The 22957-nt window shown below is 41.5% G+C and overlaps 1 protein-coding gene across 2 annotated transcripts in view; it reads right to left on the bottom strand.

Annotated features, from left to right (window-relative positions):
* The window catches only part of focad (focadhesin), a 114043-nt gene that overhangs the window by 84720 nt on the left and 6366 nt on the right, over window positions 1–22957 (bottom strand). For both annotated transcript variants that reach the window (XM_023263741.3, XM_035945182.2), the window contains exons 2-5: window positions 20008–20079; window positions 17899–17973; window positions 17600–17754; window positions 13866–13964 (exon numbers count right to left, since the gene is read on the bottom strand). In XM_023263741.3, the coding sequence (XP_023119509.2) occupies window positions 13866–13964; window positions 17600–17754; window positions 17899–17973; window positions 20008–20064 (386 nt within the window). In that variant the 5' untranslated portion in view covers window positions 20065–20079. The remainder of the gene's footprint in view (window positions 1–13865; window positions 13965–17599; window positions 17755–17898; window positions 17974–20007; window positions 20080–22957) is intronic.

The raw sequence follows: 22957 nt of genomic DNA on the forward strand, positions 1-22957 counted from the left end.
ACGACAATAAAAAGCAAAGCGAAAAGCGTGCTTATTAGTTGTTCCTCCATGTTGTTGGGGAAAAGAAATGCCGTGGCAAAGGGAGTTTGTTTTCTTCCGGTAAACAGGGATACGTCACGTCCACTCCCTGTCCAATCAGAATCCTTTCCAATGCCCAAGCGTTAAAGTGGAATTAAGGAAGGGGATAAACATGCAGTCCATGTAAACCTTAATTCGAAATTAATATTTCCATGTAAACGCGAAGCACAAAATTTTAATTCCGAATGAGTTAATTCTGAATTAATAATTCCAAATTAAAAAACTTCATGTAAACGTAGCCACTGTTTCAAACATGAAGTCTCAAACTCCAAGTGCACCTAATGTATAAAATAGTAGTTACTGTATATAACTTCAGTCCTATGAGAATGTAGGGAAAAAGTCAATGTCGGTGTGTTATGTTAGCTTATATGATGAATTTTACGTTGTTAATGAAAAGACTGAAAAGACTGCTACTTTGACAATGACTGTGCCAAAAAGGGTTAGAGTGGTGTAGGATTAGCTAAACCAATCAGCATCTGTTTTCTCCGAGTTTAACCATTCAACATTGTGACCCGCATGTAAGCTTGTCAGAGCCATTCAGAACTACCTACAGCTGGACTGGAAAATGGCCTATAAAGTACCACATTTTTCCATGAATTCCCCATGAACAATTCTGAAATCCTGGCTTCAACTTAAAAAATGTTACAACCAAGATTAATGCCAGACACAGCAATCTATTGTCGTATGAAATGCAGTATATCATAGTTGGAAAACCTATGGCATCACAACAAAAAGACTACCTTTAGAATTTTGCCTCTCTACCTTCTCTTGTGTCATGTGAAAACAGGTCTTTGTATGTAGACCAAAAAAATAAACAAACACATTTCATGTGCAAGATATAGAGCAAAAGATAAGTTAACTCAGGCCAGTTAGGTTTTTCCTCTTTTTTTATTACACAAATATGTAGTCTCATGTTTCTCACCTAAGCCGTGGCTACACTTTATGACACTACAACTGCCAAATCTGAGACAGTGACCATCTTATTCGACACAACTATCCCATTATCTGAAACTGGAATAACTTGTATTGAGTAATAATAAACTCTCAGTTTTCGTTAAGACTGACTAATGACCGCTGCTTCACTCACAACTGCTGCCCTGCTACTTGCCCTGTGCTCCCACTATAAAACAATGAGCGCAACTTGAATGGCAAATATAGGATAACAGCAAAAATCTATTACCACTGTGTATTTTGTTCTTAGATTTTCCTAATTGTAAGTCACAACAATAAAGTCAAAAGTTATTAATACCACCATTTCAAGGTTTTCCTGAAAGATAGTCAGTGCTCATTATTTCTGAATTTGTGAATCCATTAACGCCAGACAAAACACTGGGGTCAAATCCAAGGTGAAGTCTCTGTGTATTGGTAGGCTTCCAATCCACAGAAGGACAGAGGTTAACACAACATGGTCAGTGAGTGTGGGAGGTCAACACCACCACAATTAACCAATGCATTCCATCAGTCATCACGTATCCAAGTGTAGGAGGGAAGTTCACAGACTGAGCATGTCTGTGCCTGCTGCAGCATACAGCGTGGGCCAAATGTCAACTACTTAGTTGCTAAACTTCCCCCTCCTCCTGCTCTTTCTATCCAGCCTTCAGATGGTGTGATCTGTCTGACCATCTCTGGGCCCCCTCCTCAGGTTCCCTCCAGACCCTTAGCTTCAATACAGTTCCCATCCATCAGCCTACTGCAGCACTTTTCGGCTGCCACACAAAGGAAGAAGTCAAGACGGAGATCTTCCCCCATTTTGCTCACTGTTAAGTCAGAGCACTGGCAGACAAATGAGCCAGGCAAGATCTATATTTTGCAACACCAAGTGTAGAAAAAGCCCCAAAGTTAGTTCATGTTCACACATTGTTAGGTTTCATTCAGTTAGAGGTAGTACCTTTGTGGACCTTTAAGGGGCGGGGCATCGCCCATGTGAAACGTGTGTGATGAGTGACATCATGTGATGGTATGCAGCGTGATAGAGGAATGAGTGATGTATGAGACAGCAGTTGCAGAGACATTCTGCATCAGACGTGGGTAGTGCGTGCATGAAGACTAAGTATTGTCTGAGTGATTGTGTGATATCGTGTCTAGTTAATGTTATTTTTTGGTTCATATTCTGTATTTATTCTTTAAGTCGAACTGTTAGGGCACTGTGCATTTGTAAAGTCATGCATGTAAGAGGAAGATGAGTATTTTCACCGTCTGACGTATGGAGCGTCAAATTGCTGGCGGTAGCGGTACTTCCGGTTACAAAATAAGAGCATGTCTATGTTTCTATATTGAGAATGTTTTATTTTGAAATACCAAAGAGGAAGTTGCACGTTAATATATGCCAAATAGTGGAAGTAAGTGTATTTGATGATGTTTATGGATAAGTTTATGATTGCAGAGCATTTGTTTACATTTCTGTTCCTATTGTGATATGTTGTTGAGATATGTTATTAAGATATGTTTATTATTATTTCCTTGTAGAAAAACCACAACCAAACTGCAAGTAAAGTAGAAAACAACGCAGTCTCCGGCCTTTTATTCCATACTCTGGATGAACTGGCCTTAAGTGGTGTTCTGGCTGACACTCCCTGTGTGAATCCAGTGATAACCCAGAACCAGCTCTGAAACCTGGTTAATCCATAATATCTCCCTTACATTAATGGTCCTTCAAGCCGGATCACTGGATTTACAATAAAGATGCAATCATGTCCAGAGTATGAGGCCTTTGGTGCGCTCCCTAGATGAAACGTTCAACCTCCTACACGGTATGCAGACTATGAGGTGGACTACCCAGGCTATGGCGGTCAGAGACATAGGATGGAAGTAGAGGCTTCATATCAGGAGGGACAGGCCAGGAAGACCTCCCTCACCCCTCCTTATGACTCTCTGACAAGGACTGACCTCCTGTGGTGGGATGCTTCCTCCCAAAGCTATGGTGCTGAGGGTCAAGAGGTCAGTCAGGAGAACCAGCTAGCCCCCCAGTGGCCTACACAAGGAGAGTTTAAGGTACAGTTACAGGAGCACTTTACTCCTCTACCTGAAGTGCACCACCGGCCTCAATATGCAGATAATAAGGCAGAATTGGATGACATTCGTCATGAGTGACAACTCCTTCGGCAGACACAGTGGCGCATGTCATCAGACTTGGTTGAGCTTAGAGCTTTGCGAGAGGATATGAGGCAGTTAAGGGATGCTGTCAGGAATATGCAGAGCCCTGCTTCTATTCCTGCTACCAAGCTCGAGCTACAAGCAATACAGTCACCGTCATCGGTCCAAACTGAGTCTGGTAGTGATGAAGATGAGGATTGGCCAGCTCCACCCCTATGGCCACACCCATCAGAGGGAGGATGGCAACCGGATGACCCACTGGCATTACACCATCCTAGTCAGACTAAGTACGAGCTCCTAAACCCTGAAGGAGGCAAGCCACGTGTGAGCCAGCCACAGGTTCACCATTCACTGCCAAATCCTCCTCCTGCTATGAAACCATCAGTTGAGACTTCTCACCCATCGACTCCGTGGTTCAGACCTGTTCAGCCTTCGCTGCCACCACACAGCTTTCCTTCCACCAGGCCAAAGGATTATGGAAATAGTGGTGGCTACAGGAACGAGCCTGGTGGTGACCCAGTACCCCCACCACAGGCTAGCAGAACCCTTCGGGGCAACACTTCTCTCACCTTGGAGTCAGGTTATCATGGGCTGCGACCTACCATCTGCACTTTCTCCCACCGGGACCCAAGTGAGTTTGCCCAGCTGAAGATCTCATTGGAGAATCTCTTACCCCAAGAGGCAACTGAGTTATTTAAGTATCAAGTGCTGATTGATCACCTGCAACTAGAGGAAGCCTGGTTAATAGCAGACGCCTACCTTAATTCACCAACACCGTTCTCAGACACTATGGCTGCTCTCAATGACAAGTTTGGTCAACCACACCAGATAGCACTCGTCAGGGAATGCCACTCCTTCACGCTACACCAATGGCTGTCATGTCCAGCTTACATAGTGTAGAAAGGCGACTGGCTAGAGACCCTGCGCAAGCCGAAGCCTACAGAGTGGAGATGGAGAAACTGATCAAGGCCGGTTCTGTAATTAAGTGTGGTCCAGAAATACCAGCCAAGGGAGATAATGAGGCATAGTACATCCCTCATCATATCGTGAGTCACAACGGCAAGAAGAGGATAGTATTCAACTGTTCTTTCCAGCATCAGGGCCACAACCTGAACAATTACCTACTGCCTGGGCCGACATTGGGAGCCACACTTCTGGGAGTTCTGCTGCATTTCAGGGAGCATGCCATTGCAATCAGTACAGACATCAAAGGCATGTTCCATCAAGTTCATCTCCTCCCAGAGGATCGTGCTCTGCTTAGATTTGTTTGGCGTGATGTCAGCAAAGAAGAGTTCCCTGCAGCGTACGAGTGGCAGGTGCTGCCATTCGGAACAACGTGTAGCCCCTGTTATGCTACATTTGCTCTGCAGCGGCATGTTACTGAAAACAGTCAGCTGAGTGAAGATGTGAGGATCTCAATGGAGAAATGCTTCTATGTTGACAATTGGCTCCAAAGTGTTTCCACCACTGCTATGGCAAGACACCTTGTTGGCAAATTAAGAACCCTGTTAGTATCTGCAGGATTTGAACTATGCCAGTGGGGCAGCAATGAACCAGAGGTAATAAGCCTCCTATCTGAAGAGAGTCGATCTGCCAGTGTTGAGTTGTGGATGGCTCATAGCAAGACGGATATTCCAGAATCCACCCTGGGGCTAAGCTGGAACTTCCATACGGACGTCCTTGGCTACAAGCATCGTCATGTAGATTATGGTGTCCCAACTATGCGAAACATCTATAAAGTACTGGTGAGTCAGTACGACCCTTTGGGATTCATCTTACCCTACACCACATGGGCCAAGGTGCTTGTCAGACACCTTTGGGATGCACATCAGGGCTGGGATAACCCCTCACTTCCAAATGATCTCCTACAGCAATGGAGAATGTGGGAGGAAGAGCTACAGGTCCTCTCTCAAGTCTCACTGCCACGGCCGTACCTGCCAAAGGAGGTAGACATTTCTGGCCTTCGAAGAGAAGTGCATATCTTCTGTGATGCATCTGAGGCTTATGGCTCGGTGGCATACCTTTGTTCCACTGACAGGCGTGGTGTTGTGCACCTGTCATTCCTGATGGCTGGCTCCAGAATCTCTCCCAAGCGACTTCACTCCATGCCCAGATTAGAACTGTGTGCTGCACTTACTGGAGCACAGCTCACCCAGGAGCTGGAGAAGGAACTCACCATCATCATTGACCAAATAACTCTGTGGTCCGATTGTACAACAGTGCTGACCTGGCTGAAGTCTGAATCCTGCCGATTTAAAGTCTTTGTTGGCTCCCGTGTGTCAGCGATACAGGAGTTGACTGACAGACACACGTGGAGATATGATGACTCTATGAGAAACCCCGCAGATGATGTAACGCAGGGGAAAAGGCTGAAAGAGCTCGCAGAGCCAAACAGGTCGAGTCAGGGACCGCCATTTCTTTGACTGAGTCCAGACCAATGGCCTCAGACCTCTACTGTGGAACAACCAACAGATACCTCAGAGATGCGCAAGTCTACTTTCTGTGGTGTTGCCGCTGCTGTTCCAACCCAGCCTCCCACTGACCTGAGCCAGTACAACTCCTGGAAGGAACTACTAGCAGCAACTGTGCGGGAGTTGCATGGGGCAGCTAACAGGAGCGACCACCCTACTGCAGAGGACTACCGCCAAGCAGAGAGGTTGGTCCTTCATAGATCTCAGATGGACAGTTTCCAGCAGGAGTACAACCTACTAAAGGTAGGTAAATCAGTCCCTAGAAGCAGTCGACTTCTGACTCTTTCTCCCGAGCTAGATGAGAGTGGGGACCTCATCAGAGTGGGAGGACGGCTCCAGCGTGCCACAGATCTGGAAGTCACAGTGCTCCACCCCATCATTCTGGACCCAAGTCATCCAGTGACTAGGCTGCTAATCCAAGACTTCGACAGCGTCTATGCCACGCTGGTCCAGAGTGCGTGTTTGCAGAACTCCGGAGAACCTTCTGGATTCTGAGGGGGCATGAAGTTGTTTGGCACTACCAAACCAGCTGTGCAGACTGTAAGCGTTGGAGAGCCAGACCTAAAGTACCAAATATGGCAGACATACCCGAGGCCCGTTTGCATCTATTCAAACCTGCCTTCTATTCTACAGGGATGGACTGCTTTGGGCCATTTGAGGTTAAGGTGGGAAGACGCTTGGAGAAAAGATGGGGAATCATATTCAGGTGCCTCACCACCAGAGCTGTACACTTAGACCCTCTCACCTCCGTTGATTCTGATGCCTTCCTGATGGCTCTCCGCCGGTTCATGGCTCGTCGAGGAATACCTTCTGAATTGTTCTCAGATCAGGGGACAAATTTCATGGGAGGAGAGAGAGAACTCCGTGAGACCTTCCGAGGAATGTCTCCGGACCTCCAACAGCTCCTTGCCAGACATAAGATCGCCTTCCACTTCAACCCCCCAGCAGCCCCCCACTTCGGAGGAGTGTGGGAGAGAGAGATCCGCTCCGCCAAGAGAGCCCTGTATGCCACAGTGGGTTCTCACCTGTGCCAGAGGAAGTGCTCTCCACTGTACTTACTGAAGTAGAAGGGATCCTCAACAGTAAATCCCTGGGTTATGTGTCTTCAGATGCCAGCGACCCCGACCCAGTTATCCCAAATGTCCTTCTGATGGGTGGCCTGATGGTTCGTTAACTCAGGCAGTCTACCCTGAGAGCGAACTTCTTAGTCGCCGACGCTGGAAGCCCTCCCAGGTTTTGGCTGATCACTTCTGGGCTTGTTTTATTCGGCTGTATGTGCCAAGTCTACAAGCTCGCCAGAAGTGGCACGATACAGCTGCTGAAATCAAAGAAGACTCTGTGGTGATGATCACTGACCCACACCTTCCCCGAGGCCTTTGGCCCATTGGGATGGTGGTCAAGGCTGGTTATAGCCCTGATGGACATATTAGGTCAGCTGACGTCAGGACTTTATACCCGACCAGTTGCTAGGCTGGTGATCCTTCCTGCGCTGCCGTTTGGGGAGGATGAGGACGATTCTACACCTGTACCAGCTACTCAATATAGAACTGTGTGACCTACATTGATGAGCAAATGTATAAGATACATTTGGGGGCAGCTGTAGAAAAGGCCCAAAGATAGTTCATGTTCACACAGTTAGGTTTCATTCAGTTAGAGGTAGTACCTTTGTGGACCTTTAAGGGAAATGTGAAACGTGTGTGATGAGTGACGTCATGTGATGGTATGCAGCATGATAGAGGAATGAGTGATGTATGAGACAGCAGTCGGCAGAGACATTCTGCGTCAGACATGGGTTGTGCATGCATGAAGAGTAAGTATTGTCTGAGTGATTGTGTGATGTGTCTAGTTAATGTTATTGTTAGGTTTATATTCTGTATTTATTCTTTAAGTTGAACTGTTAGGGCACTGTGTGTTTGTAAAGTCATGCATGTAAGAGGAAGATGAGTATTTTCACCGTCTGACGTTTGGAGCGTCAAGCTGCTGCTGCACTGCGGTACTTCCGGTTACAAAATAAGAGCATGTCTATGTTTCTATATTGAGAATGTTTTATTTGGAAATGCCAAAGAGGAAGTTGCACATTAATATATGCCAAATAGTGGAAGTAAGTGTATTTGATGATGCTTATGGATAAGTTTATGATTGCAGAGCATTTGTTTACATTTCTGTTCCTATTGTTTGTGAATTTAGATATAAGTTATTAAGATATGTTTATTATTATTTCTTTGTAGAAAAACCACAACCAAACTGCAAGTAAAGTAGAAAACAACGCAGTCTCCGGCTTTTTATTCCATACTCTGGATGAACTGGCCTTAAGTGGTGTTCTGGCCGACACTCCCTGTGTGAATCCGGTGATAACCCAGAACCAGTGCTGAAACCTGGTTAATCCATAATATCTCCCTTACACCAAGCTTCCTTTGGATGTCTACAGGTTTCATCAGCCTCTAAGTTGTAGCCTGGGTTCAACCACGGACTGAATTTAGTACATGAAAGCATGAGAAAAAGGCAAGCCTAACTATAACATGATCCACTACTTTAACACCAAAATTTTTTAAGCAATCTTTAAGCAATAAGACAGGCAAAAAATAAAATAAAAATAAATAGGGGGGAGCACTGGAGCCATTCACATTGTTACAAAACTTAAAAGCCAAAAACTGTCAATAACCAGAAATTTGCATTGAATGTCTGTTCAGATTTGTAGTCTTTTGTACTTCCTATATGATCACATTACCTAATTTTAGTTGGAATTCTATAAATTTTAGAATGCAATGCATATTGGCAGTGTTTTACAGGAATGTTGGCTTTGTTAAAAAAGATGTCTTATGCCAGCCATGCAAAGATACAAATGAGGGAAGATATAGAGATGGGGAATAATGAGGTACAAAGGTCCTGGCACAATCTGAACTGGAGATGTTGCAATTTATGTTTGCAGTATCAACTCTCTAAACTCCAAATTCTGCTGGCAGGTTTGAAAGGCATGTTATTTATTTTCTCAAAAAATCTCTAAAATTACACCATTTATCAGAGCCAGAAACTATAAAAACACAAAGGCTTTCCGAGACCATTTCAAAAAACCTTCAACTGTTCATCTGTAACGTGCAGTCAATAACCTGATGCAAGATTTTTAAAAAATTCAATTATTTTATCAAAATCATTTGATTCTATATGTTTCTTTTGCAAATTTGCTAACAATAAACTGTATGCTAACATTTGCCACACCAAGTAGGTGGTATTCTATGGTTCAAGGAGTTTGTACAAAGTTTCAGTCATTCAGTCTACGAGCTTATGAGAGTGTTTGAAACCGTTTGCATTGTGGTCTAGTAAACCACCAGCTTGACCCATTAAACTATTTTCATCAATAAAAATGAAGGAGAACATGCAGTTTGGAAAATCACAACATTGCAGCATTTGAAAAGCAGTTTTAAGAAATATTTTATGCGCTTCAGCGTAGAACACAAAACATAAAGATGTTTGCCAAATGCCTCATCATCCACAGACTTCTTGTCGCAGGCTCTTAAAAAAAGGCCATTACTGGTAAGATAGCAAACAGCAAAAAGATATATGTCAGGGTATTCACCCCAGCTGTATGAGACCTCATACACCTACATACATTTGGGTTGAAGTCATTAAAGCAACTTTTTTTAACCATTCCACAAACTTCATAATAGCAAATTACAGTTCAGGCAAGTTGGTTACATCTTTGTGCATAATGCAGGTGATTTTTCCAATGACTGTTTACAGATTATTTCACTTGAATTTTTTTCCATTAAAATTTCAGGCAAAATGAAATGTTAATCAGTGTGTGCTTCCATTTACAACCTGTATGTGGCCTTTGCTGCTGCCCTCCCAAGACATAATTTGTGCATGTGGTAGAAAGACATGAACGGATTGTGGAAAGTACACGAATAAAGAAGACTTTTTGCAGTACATTTTGCCCATTCTGACTGTCCAGATTTATTCCAAACAAATGAAAATATGAAGACCAATGCGAAGTTTGCATAGCAAGGTTGCATGTAGTATCACTACTATCTCAGCTGTAACAGGGATATTTATTTCAGTCTAAATGTTCAGAATACCATCTGACTGTACCTGAGCAGACAAGCCAGATACATTTTGTGTGTGGGAAAGCCTGCAGGGGACAGTCAGGATAGACTATACCACTTCAGCAAGACTAACATCACATGAGAAATGAGGTGGTGGAGTGGACAGAGCCCTGAACCTCCCTTGATCCTGCCGGGGGCTGAAATGGCTCAGAGTCCCGGTGGCAGATTGCATGGGGCTGCAGCGAGCAGACAGTCAACAATGGGCACCAGTGTGCATCCGCCATTAATCCTGTAGCATTTACAGTTACCCAGCAGTGCCAGGCCCGACAACCAATGGCGGGCCAGACTGCCAGGCCAACGGCGCCACCCTGCTGCCTTGAACACATTCATCTTCCCAACAGGGAGGTTCAGGCAGCCAGACAGACACAGACAGCAGAGACAGCAATGAAGACAGAATGAGAGAGAAGAACAATGGGAAGGAATGAATGAAAGACAGTCAGGATAGAGATGTGGAGAAATAGAGGTGACAAAGGAGAAGCATACAAAAAGAAGCATAAAAAAGGGAAAAGGCTGTAGAGGTAAAGAGAAAAAAATGGAGAGCAGGGGGTAGAAGGGAAACATGAAGGAAAAAGAAAAAAGACAAACCAGCTCTTTTTTATCACCCGCTGTAACTGATTAAGGAGACCCTGGGATCTTGGCAGAGGTAGCGATCTGAGGATGGTGGAGGAGGTAGAGGAAGAGGAGGCGGCTACGTTCAGACTGCTGCAGCAGTACAGCACTCCCCTGTCCTGGGGATAGTTGAGTCCCTTGGGATATCCAACAAACTGCGCTGTAGTACCACCAGTACCACAGAAAAGTCCCCCTATTCCAATATTATTTCTTTGGCAGAAGGAAAAGCAGGAAATATGGGGGAAAACAGCAGGAGAGTAACATGCAGTAAAGGTCTGGGCCAGCCACAATACGAACCAGCAACTCAGTGCTGACGGCATTTGCACCTCTGTATCCCTGCACCCCTAATCCCTATCAGGTTCCCCCGAACAATCCCCCTACACCATATGTGTCAAACTCAAGGCCCGCGGGCCATATCCGGCCCGTAATACAATTACATCCGGCCCGCGAGATCATTTTACATTGATCTATTATTATTGTTATTAATGGCCCGGCGATATGAAGCGCTGATAACACACAAACTATAGATCCCATAATGCAGCGCAACAGCTGCCTTGCTGAATGATAGGTTACCTGGGAACATTCCCGCGTCATTCAAGTCAAGCGTCTGTTACTGTCTGCAACACTATTGTACCGTCAAAGCTAGCCCTTAACAATTGCGAAAAGAAAAGTTGATTCTGAAAACAGAGACTTTCAAAACCGATGGGAGGCTGAGTATATGTTTATTGACATTGCCGGTGAACCCGTGTGTCTTATTTGTAGAGCTAATGAGGCTGTAATTAAGGAATTTAATCTAAGACGGCACTTCGAGACAAAACATCAAGACAAGCTGAAAAACTTAAATACAGACCAGAAGCTACAGAAAGTAGAATAGTTAAAGAAGAATCTGACATCTCAGCAGATGTTTTTCACCAGAGCGAAAACACAAAGTGAAGCTGCTGTCAAAGCAAGCTTTATTGTGGCAGAAGAGATAGCCAAATCCGGCCGGCCATTTACCGAGGGAGAGTTTCTGAAGAACTGTATGCTGAAGGTGTGCGACGTCTTGTGTCCAGACAAAAGGCAGATGTGGGCAAATGTAAGCCTGAGTAGAAATACAGTTGCTGATTGGGTTTGTGAGATGGCCACTGATTTAAGAACACAACTGACTGAAAGAAGCAAAGACTTTATTGCATACTCTCTTGCTGTGGATGAAAGTACTGACATGACGGACACTACACAGCTAGCCATCTTCATCCGTGGAGTGGACTCCGATTTGAGCGTTACAGAGGAAATATTGGACATTAAATCGATGCACGGGACAACGACAGGAAAAGACATTTTTGAAAACGTATGTCAAAGTGTAACCGACATGAAACTGTCCTGGGACAAACTTCTTGGACTTACAACAGATGGAGCACCGGCGATGTGCGGTGAAAAAAGTGGGCTCGTGGGGAGGATGCGAGTAAAGATGCAGGAGGAGAACTGTACTGGTGAGCTGACAGCATATCACTGCATCATACATCAGGAAACACTGTGTGGTAATCATACAGAGGTGCGTTGGCTGAGTCGAGGAAAGATTCTCAACAGAGTTTTTGAGCTACACAAGGAAATTTGTCAGTTCATGGACAGTAAAGGGATAGACTTCACAGTTTTGCGGGACAAGAAGTGGAAATGTGAGTTGGCGTTTCTGGCTGACATAACAGCTCATCTCAACGCCTTGAACCTTCAGCTCCAGGGACGTGACCGTATGATCACTGACATATATGATGCAGTGAAGGCATTTCAAGTGAAGCTGCTTTTATGGGAGACACAGATAAACCAGTGCAACTTGCCTCATTTTCCCTGTTGCCGAGTAATGTTGAACCAAGTTGGTGCAACGATGTTCCCTAATGCGCACTTTGCTGATAAACTGAGCGCACGGAGTTCTCACGGCGCTTTCGAGAATTTGAAGCACAAAAAAGGAATTTCGAGCTGCTTCGCAACCCATTTTCCCTCGACGTGGAAACTGCACCTGTGCAGATTCAGATGGAGCTGACAGAGCTGCAGCGTAATGGGACACTAAAGGCAAAGTACGACACTGCAGGGCCTGCAGTTTATTCACTCCATTCCTGAAGCAATGCCTCAGCTCCGTCTACATGCAGCTCGAACCTTGTGCATGTTTGGCAGCACATACCTGTGTGAGAAGCTGTTCTCAGTGATGAAGATTAACAAAACAGCACACAGGAGTCGTCTCACTGATGAACACCTGCAGTCCATCCTGAGAATCTCCACAACACAGAACCTTGTACCAAACGTAAATGAACTTGTTGCCAAGAAGAGATGCCAAGCATCCAGCTCTGACAAAACAGCATAAGATCAAAGAAAACTGAATGTTTTGATTTGTTATTTTTATGTTTTTGCTGGAAAGCACAAGTTTTATTTATATTTCCAGGTTTTTTGGACCATGCTCATATTTTGAATTTGTATGATTTTGACAGGAACATTTTTATGGAGAGCAGATATTTAAAGATATTTAAAGTTTAAGTTTATTTTTTTTAAATGGCCCAAGAGCAAAGAAAACTGAATGTTTTGATTTGTTATTTTTACTTTTGTGGAAAAGCATAATTTTTATTTCATTTTTTCATGTTTTTTGCAGCATGTTCATAGTTGTAACTTTTATAATTTTGACAAGAGATATTTTTATAGAGAGCAAAGTATTTTAAGTTATATAAAGTTTAAGTTTTTATTGTGGAATAATATTCCTGTCTGTTTTTACTCTTATTCATGTTCAGAAAACATTTACTTTTAGTGTGTTCAATAAATGGTTATCCTGTTCAGCCCATGACCTAAAGTGTGCTTTGAGTTTTGGACCCCGGTGCAATTGAGTTTGACACCCTTGCCCTACACTATTAATAATAACAATACATTTTATTTGAAGGCGCCTTTCTCAACACTCAAGGACACTGTATAAACAAATATTTTCACATATACACAATACACATTAAAAACTGTAAAAACAATACAAAGACAGGGCAATTGGCATCAGATGGAATATGCAGCTTTGAACAGATATTTTTTGAGTTGCGATTTGAAATGAAGGAATGAATCCATGTTTCTCAGTTGGGGTGGTAATGAATTCTGAAGACTGGGGAGCAGAGCTACTAACTAGTAACTTTATTATCGTGGGTTTCCTCTAGTGTGTTTGCCTAATTGCTTGTGACTTTTTAGTGATGTCGCTATACTTCCATATCTCACAAATTAACTTGGTGAGTACAACATTATCAATACTGAGAGAAAAGATGAATACAACTATAATTTTTTTCTAAAAAGTTGCAAAAAAAAATTATCTTTTAATTAATTTCCTCTTGTGATCCTTTCCTTTGTGGGGACTCCCTGGGGTCTATTTTTGGCCTCCTTTTATTTACCCTATACATGCTACTGAAACTGTATGAAACAATAAAGCAGACAATAAAGAGATTAGATTTTCAACTGCTGTTAACATGCAATCTGTATCCAGGTGAAAATGCATGTTAACACAAGGTGTAAACATACTGACCTGATGGAATAAGGACAGGTGAAGTGTATTTCTCGGGCCCCCCGGTCAGCTTGCATCTGTAGCAGCCATCCAATGATTTTAATCAGCCCCTGGACATTTCTGTTCACAGATCAATTCAAAAACAGAGGCGATCATATCACAACACAAAGAGTCTGAGGAAAAGCTGTGTGTGCAGAAGTGATGAGTCAGGCTGGGGTTAGCCTAGCTTAGCATAAAGACTAGAAGCAGGCGGAAACAGCTAGTCTGGGTGAAAAATACCTCTAAAGCTTATGAATCTACATGTTCTACTAATGACATATCTCTGGACTTTGACTGTGTTTCAGTTTCACCCTGAATGGACATTATCCCTTTGTCAACTATGGACACTGGAGATGTAGCAAAAAATGGCAACCTTTTTTGTTTCTTTAATGGTATTTTGGAGGTTGTATTGTAGTGGGGGTTTGCCTGATTGTCCCTTTTATATATGCATCATGAAAAGTTCAAAATGACAGCAAAAGAAGAAAAAAAAATATCAGCAGTGTTAGTGTGAGTTATGCCCTGGAACTATTTTTTAACATCAATTAGGTTATCCATCTAGCATTTCACATCTGCTCTTTGACTATAGTGCCAGTTGCCAGATACATTCATTCACAGGTTTTAGTTTTACACCCAGTGGTATTAAAGCTGGCAACCTTAGTGTGAATACAGGGCTCCAGGAAACTCTGCACAATCACTGCACCCATCTGCTGTATGTCAGGAAATAGTTCGAGCCCACAACTCTGCCTGGAAGATGACATATTTATGTATACACTGGCATTCTTACATTCCTGTAAATGCATGGCTTTAACAGAGACAGTGTTGGTAATTGCTTTTTTAAATTTTGGACATAGTCAAGCCAACTGTTACCCTCTGCTCGCAGTTTTTATATTAGACTAAGCACATCCTGACTCCAGCTGTAATGAACTAACAGATATGAGATTGGTACCCCTCTTCTCATCAAGTTACTGTAACTTTTATTAAAAAATAATAATTAAAGTTGTCACAAGAACTGATACTTTGGTACCAAGTCATTGCTAAATTTCTACTTGTTCGTCTATGGGACGAAAGGTACCATAGATGCTGTAGATACTGAAGATATTGGACAATCGCAACATACGAAATAGTTGCAACAGATCTCCTGTGACTTGTTGGAAAAAAAGCACACTGAATCACATGGAAATATTTAGTGTTTAAAGTGGATGATCAAAGACAAGTTAAAGTCAACCAAAAGCCAGAATGCAAACTGTTGTTACTTTGCAAAAAACATACTTTGTCTTTTTTCATTAAGTATTTACTACAGCTGCCCTTACAAATGTATGTACGGTTGCATGCATTATACATAAAACTGGGATGTACTACTTGATCATATTATCACACTTTTACTTTTGACAGTCTTGCTCATATATTTATCACAGTCTGCAATGTGAAATGAACTGTTTGTGCACTCTCAGCAGCTCAAACCTGTTACTGAAAATGAGACACTGTGAGGTATATGATGCATCTTCCACTGTGCAGAGGACTGTGAGTCAGAATAACCAGAAAAGCATGCTGGCTTTTGAACTGCAAAAAGAGCCCACATGCAGTAGGACATCCTGATATTTTCGGAATAATGCATTTGACATACTATGACTTCTCAACATTCTAAATCTTTTTCTGGCATACTATTACTATGGCAGTGTGGGTATTGGGATGCTACTTGTGTCACGCAGGGTTTGGAATGAACGGAGAAAACACCTCCAATACATCTAAGAAAATCAGCAACAGGCATCTAGGTCTGTACATCTAACTAAAATCTCAGTTAGTAAAAAGAGACTAAAATGCTCTGTAGACAAGAACTGCAGCATTAGGGATTATTTCGTCACTACAAGTTACACATTTCATACTTCACATACTAATTTGATTAATGTTAAAATAAATATATTGGGTAGTGCAGTCTTAAAATAATATTTGCTTTATTTGGAAGCTGGAAATTTTTTTTGTCCAACCAACCATTAGTTAAAAGTAATTTTTTATAGGTAATCGAACATTTTCAAAGTGAGGTGCATCATAAGTTGAATTGAAAAAGTCAAGTCCAGGTCGGTAGAAGTGGTAAAAGCAATGTGGCAGTCTTGTCTTACTTAATGATCAGTTGTGCTGGTACTTATAGTTGTACACAAAAGTATGGAAACCCCTGAGCAAATTTCATATTTTGTTGACACGTGAAGTACAAAGTAGTAAATAGAGCCCGCAGCAAACCGCAAAATGGCCTAAGCTAAATAATATCACCTAAAGAAAAATTTTAAAGATGCCTATTGCCTTGAAATTTTGAGACTTTTTACACAGATGTGAACCCAATCACAATCACCCAATTGCTATTAACCATTTGAACCCTAAAATCCGTTGGCTGGTTGGAAAGGCATGTTATCTTGTTTTTTGTTTTTTTTTTTTAAAAGGCAAAAGCACCATTTGTCACAGCAAAAAACTAAAAACAAAAAGAAGATTCAGATTTTTAACTTTCTGGCAGTCCTGGATGAATCATATATATGTGCATTTGCATCTGGAAAATTATCCAAATCTAAGCTTAAAATCATGATATGTAATCATTTTAATGTATGAGGGTACTTCAAAAAGTTCTCGACCTCATCAGAAAACATTTCAGGAGAAAGATTGTTATTGCAATATTTTTAAATATACTCTCCTTTAACTTCAATGCATTTCATTGTTCAAGCTTTGCTATCCACCATTGTTCAAGCTTAGCTATCCCTTTGTGGAAGACGGTCACATCTTGAGCCTCCAGATACTCCTCAACAGCTTGAATGACTTCATCAGCACTCTGAACATAGTGACCCACACAAATAGGATTTCAGTTTGGGAAACATGTAGAAATCAGACGGTGCCAGATGAGGTAAGTGAGGTTCATGGGACAACAGTTTAAGACCACATTTAGCTGCTTCTGCCACCTGATGCTGTGTAAATGGACACATTTACACACACACACCCCTTTTTCCCGTGTGGGACTGAGAACGTTTGTACAAAACTTCGGACATGTATTGTTTAAAAATTGGCCATAAATTAACCGTTTGCATGAGATCCTGTAAAAAGCCAAATAATGCCAACGTTGAGTGTTTAGTGACTCCACTGTGTTCATGACAGTCACGTGACAAAAATTCTCTGATTTTTTTTGGCGGTGTTTACACAGAGCAGGAAGGAGACAAGTCTGTGAACAAAAAAATGTAAGTGAGAAAACATCTAAACTGTGTTAGCGTCATTTTCCCCCAGCTGACAAAAGGCCATGTATATTTCAAGTTTTAAATTTTTGTAAAATAAAAGTCAAATAAATTCAACTTCTGATTTTTTTTTTTTTTTTTTTAATGATTCATGTCATTATAACTTAGTCATGCAACACAGAAGATATTTCTGAGTTCTCTCTACTTCTAGACATCCTTGTGCTGTTTCTGTAGAGGTGCAGGATTTTATATTGCAGTGAAAAATAATAATGTGACAAGAGCAAAAAACACAGAGACACTGCTTGGAGTTCAGATGACTAATGAACAATCCGACGTCTTTCTCATGAAAGCGCTTATTGCTGGAAATGTAAATCTAGTTTCAACAGAACCAGTTTATATCCAGCTTTGTGAAACCATTTGTCCAACAATTAAGCTGAGTGAAGCTAGTTAACCCACACTGGAAAAAGGATGAGTTGAAGCTGCATTGTTAAATAGGTGTGCTTTGAGTACCTGGCAGAAGGCAGGAGGTTGAGGACACTGTTAAGGATGTAGTGCAGGTCTGCGTGGCCCTGATCCACTAACAGAACCACAGCATCACAGCAGGCAGAACGCACCATTGCACAGTCACTGCAGCACTGCTGCCACAGAGCCTCCAAGGCTGGGCCCTGATACACAATGCAAGAACAGTCAACCCAGGATAAGTGTTACTAAGTACAGAAATGCTTCATATTTGCAAAAAAAAAAGACAATGCAAAAACCCATTATGCTGGGCGTTCAGCTATAAAAACCCTAATTTTGAAGGAACTTACCTCAGTGGAGGAGAGGGTGATTTGCCCATTTGACCCCTTTTCCTTCAACACGGCAGCAACAAGATTTCTCACTGTCTGAAAAAAAAAAAAAACAGACCCAAACGTATATTTGAAATGGTATGGGAGGGGATACAATTTTTCAACAGTGGTCATAAACAGTTTACAGTTTAACCTTCCACAGTGGACAGATGTTGTGGGCAGATTAGATTACAGTTAAATGGATTCCAAAGGTTACATGTTCGAGAGAAAATAAATTTAAAAATTGAGAAACCACTCCTGCAGCATGAGTCACCACAGGGAGAGTCAACAGGAATCTCTTACACAAAGGAACCCTATCTTCCAAATACTCACATTTTCTATCCCTTGTATTAGTTTGTACACATAAGAAAATATCTTTTTCTCTTCTGCTGGTTACAACCACTATATTTGCTCATCTGTTGGCTTATTCATTACTCTGAACACCTGCTGTATTATTGATGGGCAAACAAGGATGTCACTCAAGGTGTTACTTTTTTCAATACAAACTGATCAAACACTCACTTTTCTTGATCTTCAGGGCTCCAGATATACTTTGTACACTGGTTATACTCGGGACTTTTTCATTAGGTACAGTAGTACATAACTGATGTGCAGCCCAAATGTTACACCATATCTTTTAGCACTGAATAATAACTTTAGCCAGTGGGCCTCTGCTGTGTTGTTATAAAGATTACCCCATCTCTTGCAGGTGATGTTGATTTATTGGGACAATAACAAATGATAAAGAAAAAAAACATTATCTACTAGACTGCCTGCTGCAGCTCCTCTCCCACAGGAGAATAGTACAAAAGGGCTCAGAATGTTCACAGACGATGGGTGTGGAGCAACAAGTTGGGACTAGTGGTGGGTTTATTCCAAACTGGTCAAGGGTGCAGTCATAATTACACGGGGTGACTGGCCTACCTCTCCACAAATAAAACAATCTGCTGACCTCTTTCCAAACAAAAAGTGGCCTGACACATCCCATAAGTTTGCTCAGATTTCAGCGGCAACAGAGTTTAAAGCTGGCATATCAAACAAAACAGTGTGACAAAAGAAAACAACTAGAGTTATACAATAATAACACCACTAAAGTGCGGAAACGACATCAAAACATTGAAAATGACGCACTCTGCATTTCAGTTCTGTATTAAAAATTACTCAGCTAACAACTGATACATATATATATATATTATATATTATATATTATATTATATATATATATATATATATATATATATATATATATATATATATATATATATATATATATATATATATATATATATATACTACTACACTGACACAACCTTATGGACCAACAACCACAAGAGCTGTTTAATGGAGCAGCTAGCAGAAGCTCACAGCATCCAGAGCTGCAGAAAGAAGCAGAGAAATCAGTGGTAGCAACTTTCAGAGTAGACGATCCCTTACATGATGTTAGGGTGTTTTTAATACCTACACACACCTGACCCACTGTCTGAACCAATCTGCGTCGCCCGCTCTGCAAAAAATATGCATGAATCAACCATCCCAACCTGATCAACCACTCAGCAAGACACAAAACTGACTTTGTTCACAATTCAAACACAAGGGCGCAAGCATTAGAAAGAGAGAGTGACAGAGAAGGGAAGAAAAGTTTACCTTGGATGGAAGGTTATTGAGGTTTTAACATGTTTTTTGTTATTAAAACCAAAGGTGTATTGGTGGGTATTACATGTATAAAACGTTTACCCACCTCAGTGGAGGCAGCTTTACTTGTATACACTCAAAAAACAGCCACAGGCGCATATTTTCCCAGAAAGCAAAGGTTTTCTAAAATGAGCTACAATATTCAATCCAGTGGCACAAGCGGCCTTGTTTGTTAGGTTTTAATAGGTTTTAGTATTAATTTGCCAAATACATCTCAGAAAATCAGTTGTAGTCAATATAGTAGATAACTTTGTGCACCAGACAAATGCAGATGTGTATTAGTTATAGAATATAACTCTGTGGAACTAGCCCCACTACCTGTACAATTATTGTAGGACAAGAGAAATAACGAAGCATGTCATCCAGGTGGCATAGGTGCAGTCAGATTGGTGAGCTTACCTGGGCTTGTATGACGGGGCTGGGGAAATCAAATCGTGTCTTAAGGCTCTCCATCATATCTGCGGGTCGTACCTGAGGGCAGGGGGAATCCTTATTAGGACAAGCTAACTTTTCATAAAGTAACCAGTGTTACAATTTATCTTTCATGTCAAAGAATTGAAGTTTTTGTCAATGAAACACAAAAGAAAAGTTTCAGAGCAGAAGATTGGTGACACCCTCCTACTTAACAATATCACAAAACAGCGATGGTGAAGTCAGTCCTTTGAAACAAAAGCTCAGAGATGCAGTTACCCATCGCTTCATAGCACTAATGGATCAACAATTCCAGGAACTAGCACTGCTCGGAGGCATTCAGAGATCGGCCATTTGAAAAGTGATCACAGACATTTGTAATGAAATCATTGGCCTGCGGCCATGACATAATTTTGCATTAATTATTTACAAGCCATCAGTATATCAAATTGCTCGCTAACTTGCAGGTTGCTAAGCAGACGAGGGGCCCACTTCAGATTGTGTCTGATAATATAGCATACAAGTGCTGGTGACCACCAGCAGTCTGCTCACCACCTCAAACAGGTTATGTAACATTGGATTTGACTCGCAGAATTTCTGAATTGGTCTGGGCAAACATTTTTTCTGCATTGACTGAAATATGTGTGTGGCACAGTATCAAAACCTAATACTGAAACTATTAATCAAGCAAACCACATGACCAGCTCCTACATACTCTGGTGATTTCTGAGCAAATTATGTTATTATCAGTAATAAAAGGTGCAGATAAACACTGCTTACATTTAACCTGCTCTTTTTCATTAGCATGAACTGAGACAAAGTTAGTCAAGGGTAACTCTTCTCTGACTACACTATAGGCAGTGGTGAGTGTAATTTTCATTTCTGATTGTTCACTGCTTCAGTTTGATGCTGCCTGGTGCTCTGCTGGTCATGCACCTGTCAGGACACAGGTTTTTGGAAACGTTTTTTAACATTTTGATCTGGAACATCAATGCTTCAATTGCAAAAGCTCCGTTACCAGCCATGCGATTAGCCACACTGGGCAAAAACTACTATGCATAGCATCAGCCGTTTAACAGTCATATCTCAAGTGTTTCCCAGAGCTAAACAATATACCCGGTATGATTGATGAATGCAGAAAGTCCTTTAGAGGGGAAGAATGTAATCAAGGTTGTTGTCTGAGGCTATTTACAGATGTCCCTTAAATGCCTCACATGCATTAGATGCTGCGAAGTGGCTGTGCACAGAGAAGCCTCCAGTCCCCACTCAGTTACTGCATCAGCTCAGAATTTTTTCATTTTCATTTATTTCACTCTTCAATCTAATTTTCTCAGTTGTATGGGTGTTCTAACATCATATTTACCAGGATAAATCTGACTGATTTTCTTTGCCATGGCAAGTTGCCTAGAGACTGACACAGACAGACCCACTAACTGTAAGTGCATGAGTGACTACAATGAAAATGTGCAATCAAGACTGTGGCACTGTGGAGCCCAGATGGGGATTACTTGTTTAAAAGTTTATCATTGCATTTTCAATAGCTACAATAAAATTTAACCAATTTCAGAAAGACTATTAAGGAAAATGTCTAACTTCATTTGTTTATTTAGGCAAAATTAACATTTACATTAAAATTAACATTAAATTAACATTAACATAACATTAACATAATTAACATTAACATTAAAATTAACATTTAATGCTCACCTTTGTCTTTTTAAAACCAAAAATGTCTAAAATTGAGGTTTCAAGGTTTATCAGCACATTCATCCACAGTTGGCATGTTTTACACATATAATGTCATACAATGTGAATTACTTATATGTGGCAAATCAATAAAGACATAAGATCTTGCTAATAATTATTCTATATACTAAAACAATAATAAGTTATTTAAGGCAGTTTATGTAAGTATATTGTATACTTAAATCTCTGGATTTGCATTTTTAAAATTAATGTCAATTATCATATAGGGCACAACAAAAAAAATATTGGTTACTGTTATGCAATTCAATAGCACCAACTCATAACATGTCATCTCATAGTGATGAACACACTGCCCGGCGCCCAAAAAAAGTCGCAAAGTCTAATAATTCATCCGACCCCCTTTAGCTCTGAGAATGACACATTTTTGCCATGGCATCGTTTCGATAAGCTTCGGCAATGTCACAGCAGTTATTTCTGTCCAGAGTTGCATTAATTTTCTATCAAGATCTTATATTGATGACGGGAGAGTTGGACCGCTATGTAGTCTTCTCCAGCACATCCCAAAGATTCTCAACGGGGCTGAGGTTTGGACTCTGTGGAGGCCAATCCACATGTGAAAATGATGCCTCGTGCTCCCTGAACCACTCATTCACAATGTGAGCCCCATGAATCCTGACATTGTCATTATGGAACATGCTCATGCCATCAGGGAAGAAAAACTCCATTGATGGAATAACCTGGTCATTCAGTATACAGTATTCATGTACTCAGCTGACCTCATTCTTGGGCACATAACGCTGCTGAACCTGACCAACCCCAGATCATAACCCTGACCCCCACAGGCTTGTAGGCACTAGTCATTGATGAGTGCATCACTTCATCCACCTCTCCTCTTACCCTGATGCGCCCATCACTTTGGAACAGGGTAAATCTGGACTCATCAGACCACATGACCTTCTTTCAGTGCTCCAGAGTCCAATCTTTATGCTACCTAGAAAAATGAAGCCTTTTTTTCTGATTAGCCTCACTTATAAGTGGTTTTCTTAGGGCTACACAGCTGTTTAGTACCAATCCATTGAGTTCCCATCACATTGTGCGGAAAATGCTCTTAGTTTCACTATTAAACATTGCCGTGAATTCACCTGTTGATTTCCTATGGTCATCTGAGAGTTTGTTCCGACCACATTTGTTCCTGGAAGATGATGATGATTTACCAGTATTCATCAGGTTT

Source organism: Amphiprion ocellaris, chromosome 23 (genome assembly GCF_022539595.1).
Source record: "Amphiprion ocellaris isolate individual 3 ecotype Okinawa chromosome 23, ASM2253959v1, whole genome shotgun sequence".
NCBI classification, from domain to species: Eukaryota; Metazoa; Chordata; class Actinopteri; family Pomacentridae; genus Amphiprion; species Amphiprion ocellaris.